Source organism: Triticum dicoccoides, chromosome 2B (genome assembly GCF_002162155.2).
Source record: "Triticum dicoccoides isolate Atlit2015 ecotype Zavitan chromosome 2B, WEW_v2.0, whole genome shotgun sequence".
Taxonomy (NCBI): Eukaryota; Viridiplantae; Streptophyta; class Magnoliopsida; order Poales; family Poaceae; genus Triticum; species Triticum dicoccoides.
The window spans coordinates 164,177,208-164,189,200 of NC_041383.1; the positions used below are offsets into that span (position 1 = coordinate 164,177,208).

At 45.8% G+C, this 11,993-nt stretch overlaps 2 protein-coding genes across 3 annotated transcripts; one reads left to right on the top strand and one right to left on the bottom strand.

The window, feature by feature from the left end:
• Positions 1 to 287: 287 nt before the first annotated feature.
• On the top strand, positions 288 to 3,490 carry LOC119362781. Of its 2 annotated transcripts, XM_037628041.1 has the most exons (6): positions 288 to 638; positions 886 to 975; positions 1,060 to 1,293; positions 1,436 to 1,538; positions 2,307 to 2,536; positions 2,956 to 3,490. In XM_037628041.1, the coding sequence occupies exons 1-6, from the start codon at positions 325 to 327 to the stop codon at positions 3,161 to 3,163; spliced, it is 1,179 nt and encodes a 392-aa protein (XP_037483938.1). In that variant the 5' UTR covers positions 288 to 324; the 3' UTR covers positions 3,164 to 3,490. The 2 variants fall into 2 exon arrangements, with proteins under 2 accessions (XP_037483938.1, XP_037483939.1); XM_037628042.1 differs by lacking the exons at positions 288 to 638; positions 886 to 975 and having other exon boundaries at positions 1,173 to 1,293; positions 1,431 to 1,538.
• A 1,331-nt stretch (positions 3,491 to 4,821) lies between these two features.
• On the bottom strand, positions 4,822 to 7,553 carry LOC119362782 (heat stress transcription factor B-4b-like). The gene is made up of 2 exons (XM_037628043.1): positions 6,972 to 7,553; positions 4,822 to 5,848 (listed from the first exon to the last, which is right to left on the bottom strand). The coding sequence occupies exons 1-2, from the start codon at positions 7,260 to 7,262 to the stop codon at positions 5,177 to 5,179; spliced, it is 963 nt and encodes a 320-aa protein (XP_037483940.1). The 5' UTR covers positions 7,263 to 7,553; the 3' UTR covers positions 4,822 to 5,176.
• Positions 7,554 to 11,993: the final 4,440 nt, after the last annotated feature.

Genomic DNA, 11,993 nt, shown 5'->3' on the forward strand with positions numbered 1-11,993 from the left:
TAAAGAAAAATATAAAAGAAAACAGAAAAGGTAAAAGAAGAAAAAAGAGGCTGTGGCCTCCCGCCCTCGTGGGCCGGCCCAGATCGCTCTTCAGACTCGCTGAAGGCGAGATATAGGCGCGCCCGTTTTTTCAGGGAGCACCTGAGGAAATCTCAGTCCACCCACAAAGGATATTTTAGCCCAGTGGCCCGTCATCGTAAGCAACATGGCCCACTTGAGAGATTGATTCCTTACTCGCTTTCCAATACTTCGAAGAAGAATAGAAAAAAATAGACATTTGCGCACAACCTTGCCCCTCTATCGCTCTGTCGGTCCCCCCCTCCCATGGCGATCCCCTACCGGATCACCGGCGGCCACAGCCGGCGGAGCCCGCTGCCGCTGCCCACCGCGAGGGCAATCCTCGCCGCTGTCATCACCGGAGCGGTCCTCTCCATCCTCTGCATCCTCTCATTCACCCACTCGTTCTCCTACCTGGGGTTCCAGCCCAGGAGCGTCGACAAGCGGGAGAGCAGCCGCAAGTACCTCTACTGGGGCGCCCGCATCGACTGCCCCGGCAAGCACTGCAGCTCCTGCGCCGGCCTCGGCCACCAGGAGTCCAGCCTCCGCTGCGCCCTCGAGGAGGCCCTCTTCCTCGACAGGTAACAAATCAATCTCGTTCTCGTTCTCGTCGCTTCCTGCGGCCCGCTGTGTGGTGGCAAGGTGGTTCTAGGCTTCATGAAATGGGAATGGGTACCCCGGCGGTGAATTTTTTGTAGATTATGCTTCCAAATTGCAAAGGATGATCCATTTTTAGGAGGCAAATTGGTGCAAATGCTGTGTGTAATGTGGGTCAGGATAGACCGATATGCTAATGTGCAATGACACTGCATTGTGGTTTCTCTGCAGAATATTTGTCATGCCCTCAAGAATGTGCCTTAGTTCAGTGCACAACACAAAGGGGATAATTGATTCAAGCAACGCAACTTCAAATCCAAGGTCTTGCTTCTTAAGCACTTATGTCTGCCTGTAGCATTGTTTTGCCCAATTGAATAGGAAATTGAATCTGTGGTGTTTTTGCAGATGGGAAACGAGTTATTGTGCAATGGAATCCTTATATGATATAGACCTCATATCGAAAACTGTACCTGTTGTTTTGGACAATCCGCGTTCATGGTATGGGATAGTGTCGAGAAGTACAAAACTAGGAGAAGGAGACGTAGCGCATGTGCAAGGAGTTAGCAGAGATGAACTCAAATTTAATCCACTTTACTCAGATGCTCTTCTTGTAAACCGCACTGCAAGTCCTCTTGCTTGGTGAGAATGCAACTCCATCAGGGTCTTTATGTTCTTTAATTGTTATTTTCAGATGGCCTCAAGTTCTAGCGACCACACCAAACCTAAGTTATATGTTATGTCTAAACTTAAAGAATAGACCTTAATCATCATTACAGTTCAGGTTTATGGAGTGCAAGGATCGGACCAAGCGTACCTCTGTGATGTTACCATACACTTTTCTGCCAACTATGCCGGCTAGAAAACTGAGAGTTGCAGCACGTAAGGTATATTTTCATTAGAATGATTTTCTGCCATGTATCCCATGTTTTAATCGGATCTGATTACTCCCTTCAGATTAAAAATATGTTTTATCGCACTAACTTGCTTGTTCTGAATTAATTTTATTCTTGATTTTTGTTTGGGGTGATTTCTTAAGTCACGTGGATTCTGTTGATGCCAAAGAAAAATATAATCTGCAACCCAAAATCCTTGAAGTTTGACGCTTAGTTATGAGAGTAACCCATGTGTGTATCATGCTAATTTCCCAGTTAGAAGCTCTGGATTTCCACATCCTCCAGTAAGCAAATCTATGCACTTCCCTTGGTGTACTTTTGTCGTTATATCGTTTGAACACATGTCTCAGCAGGGAGCAGTGTGTATCTGCATATACCGTTAACTCACTAGTGATTGGCATCATGCGATTTTGTTTAAATGCATTCTCAGTCCTCCAGAGCTTCATCTTGCTACATTTATTTCTTGGAATATGGTGTGGTATGATGTTACTTGTGCAGTCCCTACTTTCTCTTCAAATTAAATTGTTTATATGCTAGCTGCATCCTGCTTGTCTTGAAAGAACTTCAGAGTCTATTGTGGTTGTAAGAGACTGCTCTGCCAAAGATATTTGGTAGAACAAACTTAAGCTTTGGTTTTTTTGGTTGTGTATAGTTGGTCAGGCAGAACATAATATCCCATGTAGTATGAGAAAATGTGCTGTTTGTGTATGTTCAGTGATACATCAGTCTTCTGTCACTAAACTGGTGTGCTCTCTTCAGATAAAAGAGATCCTTGGTGAATATGATGCTATTCATGTCAGACGGGGTGACCTACTGAAGAATAGGAAAGATAGATTTGGTGTTGAGAGGAGCCTTCATCCTCATCTGGACAGAGATACCCGCCCTGAGTTCATCAAAAGAAGAATCGCAAAGTGGATTCCAAAAGGTCGCACTCTTTTCATTGCTTCAAATGAAAGGACACCAGGCTTCTTCTCGCCTCTATCAGACAGGTAAGGCTGACTCCATTTGCCATCTGCTCTACTTGCATCACAGATCAGGATCTCTGATATGACCATGGTAGAGTTCGTTTTCTGTAAATAGTTTACCATGATTGACTGAACTGCGTTCGCTTGATCATCAAGGATTTTTTTTTCCTTTCTTTTGTTTCCATATACTTAAGGAATTGACCATTCCTAAGTAATTCAACTAGAAGCTGTAGTACTTTTAAGTAATCTGCATCCCATCTTGGAATTGTTGTGGTTTGATCTATTTCATTATTTTTCTCCTGCATGTATAATGCACATGATCATTACGCATTAACTATGGAACTTGACCATTAACAATATAATGGTGAGTTACGAAATTTGCATCTAATTTGAGGAGACAAGCTGCCTAAGATTATGATGAGTTCCTCATTGTGTGGGTACAGGTACAAGTTGGCATACTCATCTAACTTCAGTAGCATATTGGAGCCAATAATCGAGAACAATTACCAGTTATTCATGGTGGAAAGGTTAATCATGCAAGGAGCAAAGACATTTGTGAAGACAATGAAAGAACTTGATAGTGATCTTGCACTCTGCGACGACCCCAAAAAGAACACCAAAGTCTGGGAAGTACCAGTTTACACTAGATGACCTGTGTGAATCTGTCATTGACATTAATGGTTAGAAACGATGACCTGCTCTGCTTACCACGAGACATAATTGTCTCACATAGACACGGCAAAATCTTTGGATACATGCAGTTGTTTACACACACACACTAGCTTGTACTGAGCTGCTGATCCACCTGCTATATGTTGTAATATCCAGACAAGATATATGTTCCACTCTGTGGACCTTGTTATTTTCTCTTTGTAGTTGGGAACAGAAGAGAGATTACGACTTATTTTTGGTGTTGTATACTGATGTAAGAACCGTTGGATCTGTCAGCTAAGAAAACAAATACACTACATCATACAACTACACTTTTGTTGCGTTACCATGTTATTTGTACTTGATCAATTTTTGCAAAATGTTATCTGAACATGTATATATTTACTTGGTATTATATTGCTCCCTCTTTCCGTAAATGTGAGACGCATTTGCCTTTTTCACAGCCTACAGTATATGATTTTGATTATAATTTTTTCTTGCAATATGCCAATAAAATAGTTAGGGGCCGTTTGGATTGGAGCCTTCAGCTTTTCTTCTTTTTGAGCGGATGCCGATCAAAAAATTGGCCGTTGATCAGGCTGGGCTTTCCGTTTGGATGGGCACCAATTTTTTGGTGCGCCCAGCCCACCTCTATTTCTCCTTAGTTTTGGGCCAAATAGTTGGCAAATTTTCGACGGCAGATTCTTGCGCCAATTATTTGGTGCACCCAATTGGTGGGGCTAGCACAGGCAAAACCAAACAGCCCCTTGTTCCTTCAACGGATAAATCCCGATAGAATCCATCATTTCGGTACGGAATTCTATTAGGCCCCATTACAGTGCACCGGCTTGCTTCAGTGGTTGTAGTCATCGCTAGATGGTCTACGGACCTGGATGTAACTTTTACTTCTGATGTTCTTTATACTACCATGACAATTGATGAATAGATCGAAAGTTTTCTTGCAAAAAGAGCTGAGAATAGATAACAGTTTTCTATGATAAATCTGCTATTTCCTTCATAAGCTTGTATAATTTGTATGTGACACCTAGATATTTATAAAAAAAATTATCCATCACACTAATAAATGTATATAGCTAGCTTACGTAAATGTAAATTTAATAATAGAGCATAAAAATATGTTGGAATAGCTAGTTCACAGTGAGTTGAGGTATTCCTTAATCTCACACAACAAGATTGTCCATCAAACTGCGTTCTCCAATACATGTGTGCAAAATTTTAAAAATTTGGGAGGGCATAGATTGTCTTGTTTTTGTTCAAATTAGGCTTATCTCAGCCCCTCATATGAAAATTGTAGGCTCGTATGTTGACACTCCGTGGGCTTCTTTGATTCAAAGGAATTTCACATAATTTTTGGAGGATTTGCATCCTTCAAAATTATCCCTGTGTGTTGTCAGGCTCGCAGGATTGGAATCCTTACGGAAAATTCCTACTGATTCCTTTACACACTATTTTGGGGCAAAATTTGTGTCAACTCAAATTTGTCGTTCCTTTGTTTTTCATGTGGCGTCTCCATGTCAAATATTTTTTGAAGAAAATTTATGTACTACCTTTTCAATCATACTGAATTGAAGAGGATATGGCACAACTCATCTTCTACTTTTTTCTATTCCCGTGTCATGAGAGAAAGAAGAGAAATAGACACTTCGCACTTAAATAGCATTGAGCAACCAGTTTTTGCATCAGCAACATAGCAGGCCCTCGTGCATGCATGGGGGCAAAGGCAGCAAAGAACATATCATGAAGAATGGTGCAAGGGCTTGGCAAGCAGCAAACTACTCGCGACCTGATTGATCCTACGTTCCTAACTCATCTCGCAGACTACTCGATGACCTCATTGATCCTAACTCATCTCTCACACAAATCGACCAGCACCCGCGCAAAAAGAAACCAAGCCTGCAAAGCTACCTAGCTAGCTAGCGAGCGAGCTACAGCTACTCCTCTCTCCTCTCTATGTACACGACCGATCGAGGGCGAGATCGCCGGCGTAGTAGCCTAGACCTCGCTTCCGAGATCATGGACGACGTCGCCGCGCTCCTCGCGGTGCGCCCGCTTCTTCTTGCCGTGGTGCAGCGCCACGCCGAACAGCTTCACCGTGTCGTCCTCCTCAGCCGCCGGCGAGTTCCGGTCCACGTCCATGTCCAGCTCTAGCAGCCTGCACGAGTTGGACGCGGCGACCCCCGCACCGGCGCCTGGGAGCGGCAGGTGCCGCTGCGACGCGGCCGACGAGGGGCTCGTGACGGGCGCCACGTGGTTCTGCAGGAAGTAGATGATGTCGTTGTAGAGCTTCTTCATGTGCGCCAGCTCCGACAGCAGCAGCGAGTTGTGCCGCCGCAGCTGGCGGTTGTCCTCCGACAGGGCCGCCAGGAAGTCGCCGCCGCCGTTGCCTCCACCGTGCGACGCGGCCGCAGCGGCTGGCTCTTCATGGAAGTGCTGGTACACCGGGTGATGGTGATGATGATGAGCCGCCGGCGGTGGAGGCGGCGGCGGCGAGAAGGTGTTGCCGAGGTGGTAGTGGTGGTGGTACGCGGCCTGGTGTGGCACCATCGATGGCGGAGGCGGCTGCGACGACTTCCTCCGGTGGATCTCGGCCAGGAGGTGTTTTGCTCCCTTCCTGAAGAACTCGTTGGCGAACTCCCATCTGTCGGCCACTATCTTCCTGAATCCCTGCAGCAAACCGCAATGCCAAGTGAACAAAAAAAATTCAATCAGACTGTTCTTATAGCTAGTTAAAAATCAATACCTAATAGTTACTGTGTTTTCTTTGAGATCATCAGGGAGAGATACATGACATGGCAGCTGAATATTCAGTGTTGCTATTGCACGTATAGTAGTCATGTCATGTAGTGTGGTGTGGCAATGCATTGCATGGTATATACGTAGGGCATAGCTCTACATACATAAATCCGACCTGTGTATAGTGTCAATCTTCCCCCAATGATTGACAGTGGAGAGTGGTGCGGCAATGTTGGGAGAGTGTGTACAAGCTTCTGAGTACAAACTCCACTTCTTAGTATGCATCCGCATTAGTTTGTGCACTTGTTTTTTTGCTATCCAAGTGACAGAAGAGAAGCATATGGCAAGTGCTAGTTAACTCATGCTTTAAAAGAAGAAACCAAATGTGCAAATAGAAACAAAACGGTCCTCGCTTATCATACATATATACATCTTGACAGAAAACTGATGAACTAACTGATTAGCCGAAAAATCGTCCAGCTTGCATGAATCGTCACCAAAGCAAGACCAAAGTAGTAAGAAATGGAGAGGGCATAGATTAGATTAAATTAAATCAAATCAAATTTCATTCAACAAACGAACAGTGGGTGATGGACGCGTTCTAGCTACAGCTTGATCTATTCGACAGCTGCTTGTCACAAACCAGGAAGCAAGGAACTAATAATCTTGTTGGAATGTCACAATCACACCCATATACAGCCCTTTTCCCATGCACCTCGCAAACAAAATCTGTGAAAAGAGGAGCATTAACTTTTGCATCTAGCTTGTCACGTTCTAGGAAACAATGGATGGATGGATGGAAGGCCATCCATGCATGCACCATTGCTTTGACCAAATTAAAATACCAAACCAAACAAAACTTGTAATGAACATGAACACATCCCACACATATACATGTACACGCCATGGACGCCCTAACTAGCAAACCGGGGGAAGATTAATTAACGAAGCAAATCGAACAAAGAGCAGACTTGCTGGACTAAACATGCATGCGTAGGTGTGCATATGATGCATGTGTGGTGTAAGGGGCAGCAGATAATGAGTAGTAACATACATAGGTGTTGAGCTGCCGGACGAAGCTGGAGAAGTTGTTGTGCTTGAAGTAGTTAGGGAGGAGGTCCCGGGCGAACTCAGGCGGCCTCCAGACGACGAAGGTGGCGTCGTCCTCCCCCCACGACACGATGTGGTCGGTGCAGGGGTCGTCCACCAGCTGGTACGTCTTGGTCAGGAACGGCGCCGGCACCGGCTTCCCAGCGATGCCGCCGCCACCGTGCGCCCCTGGCGCCCCCGAGCCCATCTCCATGGACACCACCATCTCCCCGCACCTCTCCACAAGGAAAGCCATGGCCTTCTCAACCACACGTACGTACACCCCGCTGCTTCTACCTAGTAGCTCAGGGACTCGGTCACTCAAGGTGGGTGGAGAAGAAGAAGGAGCAGCAATATAAGCTTAAGCCCAGGGAGGAGGAAGAAGAGAGGGAGAGTGAGGGGGGAGGGGGGAGGAAGAAAGAAAGGCTGCCCCTCTTTAGCTATATCTCCAGTCTCACTGTCTCGCACTCACACACATAAACACACACACACATGACACGCCCCCACGCCCACGAACGCCTCCAAATATTCTCGTGTGGGTCACGCGCGCAGCTGCTGCCTGGATGGACCGCCCTCTTTCCTTCTCTCTTTCGCTCTCTAGCTAGGCTACTAGTAGTACCACTAGATCAGCAGAGCCGACCCCTCCCACCTCTCATCATTATATATGCGTACGCATCGATATCTGTGCATCAGCAGTGCTGCTTGTATACGTGGATGTGCTTCAGAGTGTTCAAGCCAAGGTGGTGCTGGAAGGAAATCACAAGGAAGGGTCGATGTTGCAACTGAATTAGCATATGCAGCTTTGCTACAGTCCTAATGTGCTTAGTTGAGTCATAGTACTGGTCAATGTGCAGCATCAGCTTTGTAAGGATCATGCACACTGATCAGATGTTCAGATCTCAGCAAAAACTTGTATGCATGTGGTCGTTTCCTCCAAAAATGCAGTGCAAATGATCAAGGATAGTTTTCTCAGACCCACATCAATTCTATCTTCTTTTTTTGGCGAGACAAGGCGCCATGGCCAAGGTGTACAAAGGAAGACTAGTCAAACAGTGCAAGGTTCTCTCTCTTGGCTCTTGCTGTTACTTGTTGTGAAATTCCCAGAGGTAATTCTGAAGGGTTCTACGGCTAGTGTCCTACTATCTTGATACAAGGTAATTACTGAAGCTGCAGAAATTTACATGCAACAACTTTCTATATTTTTTCTGCGAAGATAATAATTTTGCATGCAACTGCACAAATTGATGAAAGGAGCAGGAAAGGACCAAGATGGATGTGTACATGAGATGGATGCAGATATGAGAGTAGATGGATGGGCATTAAATCGATGGCCCGTTCAACGGATGGCTCCAAAACCAAAGTCTCCGTTGGATGTACGGCGGCGATGGATGTGATGACACGATGGAACAGGAGAACATTTTGCAGTAAAGCTGGATCGATCCATGGAGCGGCAGCAGGCGGGCACGGGCTGATCGAACATGAAATAATATATTATTATTGGTCAGAAAAGTGAGAGGAAAGAAAAGAAAAGTAAGGAAAAGTAAAGGTAGCTCTGCTGCTGCGATGCAAGAGGATGAGGATGTGGAAAAAGAAGAGAAGAGAAGGGAGATTGTACCGCACGGACGGCCGGTATCCTCGTGGTATTTAGTGACCAAATTGTTCTTCTCCCTCTTCTTCCTCTCCCTCCCTCTCTCTCTCTCTCTCACCCCATGCAAATGCACAGCCCTGCACGCCGCAGACATGTACACATGTCTAGTTGCGAAACAGCCAAAGATACTTTCCCTGCGCTGTGCCTGGTGACTTGCACCTCTCGACGCAGGCCCGTGACTTCCACGCCACACGCACACACAGCAAGCAAAGAAAACCAGAGAGCCAACATGTCTAGAGAGAGAGGGGGAGGGAGAGGAGTAAATATACGTACAGGCGACTGGTGAGTGAGCAAGCGAGCGAGTACTGGTAACAATAACAATGCACATCTGAGCTCGCTGCCGGGCTCGCTGGGAGGGATCCACTTTTGATGCAACTTCATTTTCCATCGCCGCTACCTCCATCATCACCACCCCTGCCGCTGCCACACTGGCCGGCCGGCCTCTCGCTTGCAGGAGCCGGGCGATGGACGCAGCATATGCAGCAAGGCTGCTGCTGCGGCTTCCATTAATGCCACCAGTATCAATGTGCAAGCAAACAAACATTCCTCTACCCCATCTTTTCAACCGCATGCAGCATTCAAAGGAACAGAACCAAAACTTCTTCTTCCTCCTCACTCCCGATGAGCAGAGCGAGCATCATGAGCTGCTGCCGCCTATGTGTGCGCACAGTGGCCAGACCACTGACCAGCCAGCTGCGAGTAAAACCTTAAGGCTTCTGAGGTCTGAGCCATAGTGGGTCGTGAGATCAGATCGCTCTGCGCGCAGGGTTTAGCTGGATTTGTGCACGCTCCTCACTTCCGTCCAGGGTGGTACACCCCTTTCTCCAAGCGAAGTAAAGCAGTGAATCAACAATCACCAGTTTGGCTCGGTCAAACTTGCCCAAGATCCAGCCCAGGGCTGCCCTGCAGGTGGTGGTAGTGGTCGATTCACAGATATAGATGCAGTTGCTGCCTGCTAGCTAGCTTAGGGTTTTGGCATGCAGGTACTCGTCGAGATGCCACCAGCTGCAAGCAACATATGCATATGCATCAAAACAGGAGGCAGCGCTACATATCTGTAGCCAGACTAGTGCAGTACCCTGCTGGGGTACGGCCCTAGCTATATATGAGTATGCATCAAATGTATGTAGCGTCATAGCCTGTAGCTTTGAGTACCAAGAAAGAAAGAAAAGGAAAATACTCCACAACAGGGGAAAGAACTGATATAAAACTAGCAAGAAGCGAGTCATAGCATGCTGGTAGGACTGAAGGGAGTAGATGATGAGGCCTAGAGGCAAAAGCATGCATGAATGTATGATAAAACTATATATTTGCTTTATAGTGTGGCAGTGATGTAGAGATTGGCTATGGAGTTTGAATATTATGGAAGATTCTGTTCCATATATGACAAGCTGTGCTCTGATGATGTGTTTGCAGTAGACATTTTATGAGTACATCACATGACCTTTCCCATCCCTCACATGTGGCCCACTGCATTTGTGGCCAGGTCTAGATCTATCTTTGACTGGGAAATATGTATTAAATAATCAAGGGAGCAAGAGCGAGAAAAAGCTGATGAGAGAGAGAGAGATCGTCACATTTCATATTTAAGATATGCATGTACAACCCCTCAAAAAAAAAGAGAGAGATGTATGCAGTACAATGTAGAGACAAGTGAGATGTGAAACAAAGAAAAAGAATGCCATGGTTCTTCTCTAGATCAGGCCCACATTATCTCATCATCATCTTGATGACACCATGCACACATATGCTAGATGCCGTTAAAAACCAGTTTTCTAGACAATATCGTGTTCCACAAATGTCTGTCGTTCCAAGATTCCTCTGAAACCATACAGTTCTTTATCATATCAATGCATTGTTGCATGCAAAAGATACTGTGTATGGCGCTTAATTAAACGAGCCTGCATGCGATTTGCTGCGACGCTCTTGTCTGCATGTTAAACAACACCATCTGTATTCGTGCAAATGAACTGAGAGAGGATGCTACTAGAATAATGAGGGCGTATATAATACTCGGTGGAGATGGCAGCACCTTTGCAAAAGATCGTGGAGCCGCTTGTTCTTTGCCCAATCTACAGGCATAGAGCTCATGTGATCAAAAAGAAAGAGGGGACGTGGTGTGTATGCCCTGCCTCTGCTTGCCTTCTCAGTCCCGGCTCTCTAGGCCGCATAGAAAACAGCTGCATCTTGGACTCTAGCATGATTGCCACTCACAAACCTGCAATAAGCCTTGTGAAGGATTAGACAATCAATTAGATGCACTCGATTAAAGAGAGATCTAGACGTTTATGCTGTCCTATAACCTAGCTCTGCGCACATAGATAGATTAGATTAGACTTGAATGGTTATGTACAGCACGGTACTGGCACATACTAGATGCATAGATCTCAGCCATGCATGTGTGCGCTACGTAGGTCCACAGCTAGTACATCTTTCCAGGTTTCTTATTAGGCATGTTTGTATGTTTGTCCCTTGGTGTGTACTGCTGTACGTACGTACTAGGCTAGCTAGTTACTAGTAGTAGTCACTAGTCGCTACTACAACACTAATGCATGGTACGCTAGAACTAGAGCTAACTGGGCAGGCAAGGCAGATGCATGGGTGCAGAGATGGATCGCGTCTTTTGCCGTGGTTGCATTCGCGGACAAAAGGTTTGATTCTTCTTTCACCACATCTATGCATGCACAAGAGCTCTTTTATCTAGGAAAATGGAAAAGCAGGGGAAAAGACACTCCAAAGATGGGGAGGTTGATAGACAAAGGAAGCTTTTCAGAGAACATTTCCCTCTTTTTCATTCTCAAGGGGAGAGAAAGATGAGAGGAAGAGGGGAGGGGGTCAGGCAGAGGTCAGAGCATTAAGGTGGAAACTGATTAAAGTCGATCTCATCTGTGCATGCACATAAAGGAGGGCTGTAAAGATGTGATTTACCACCACTCGTCTGTATAGCTTTTCCCTCCCCAAGGACTTACACATGTGCATGCACACATCTCTCCTCTGTCATGTTCTGCCGTGGGGTGTGTGGGTGGGGGTGATGCCTCTGAACGCTAGATTTAGATGTTTCTACACCTTGATAAACTAATGCCGGCCGTGCATGATCTAACCAGGTATTGTGTACATAGAGGGCCTTTTCCAGACATGAACAGCTTAGATGCAGAGCATTAAACTTGGCTTCCACTGACCTTTCAAACATTTAAGCTACCTTGATCTAAGCTAAAGCATCACAGCATGAAGCCATGAACTGAAACCTTCTACTAGTAGTTTGCTATATCGCTCATGGATGAAAAGGAGCAGCATGCATGAATGGGTGCATGAAGAGGATGGATCAAGTCATTTTTGCAC

Excerpts from the sequence above, each read along its gene's own strand:
- LOC119362782 (XM_037628043.1), bottom strand. The coding sequence starts at position 7,262 with ATGGCTTTCCTTGTGGAGAGGTGCGGGGAGATGGTGGTGTCCATGGAG. Across the intron at positions 5,849-6,971 it reads TCCGGCAGCTCAACACCTAT|GGATTCAGGAAGATAGTGGC; the intron begins GTATGTTACTAC and ends GGTTTGCTGCAG.
- LOC119362781 (XM_037628041.1), top strand. The coding sequence starts at position 325 with ATGGCGATCCCCTACCGGATCACCGGCGGCCACAGCCGGCGGAGCCCG. Across the intron at positions 1,294-1,435 it reads ACTGCAAGTCCTCTTGCTTG|GTTTATGGAGTGCAAGGATC; the intron begins GTGAGAATGCAA and ends ATTACAGTTCAG. Across the intron at positions 2,537-2,955 it reads TTCTCGCCTCTATCAGACAG|GTACAAGTTGGCATACTCAT; the intron begins GTAAGGCTGACT and ends GTGTGGGTACAG.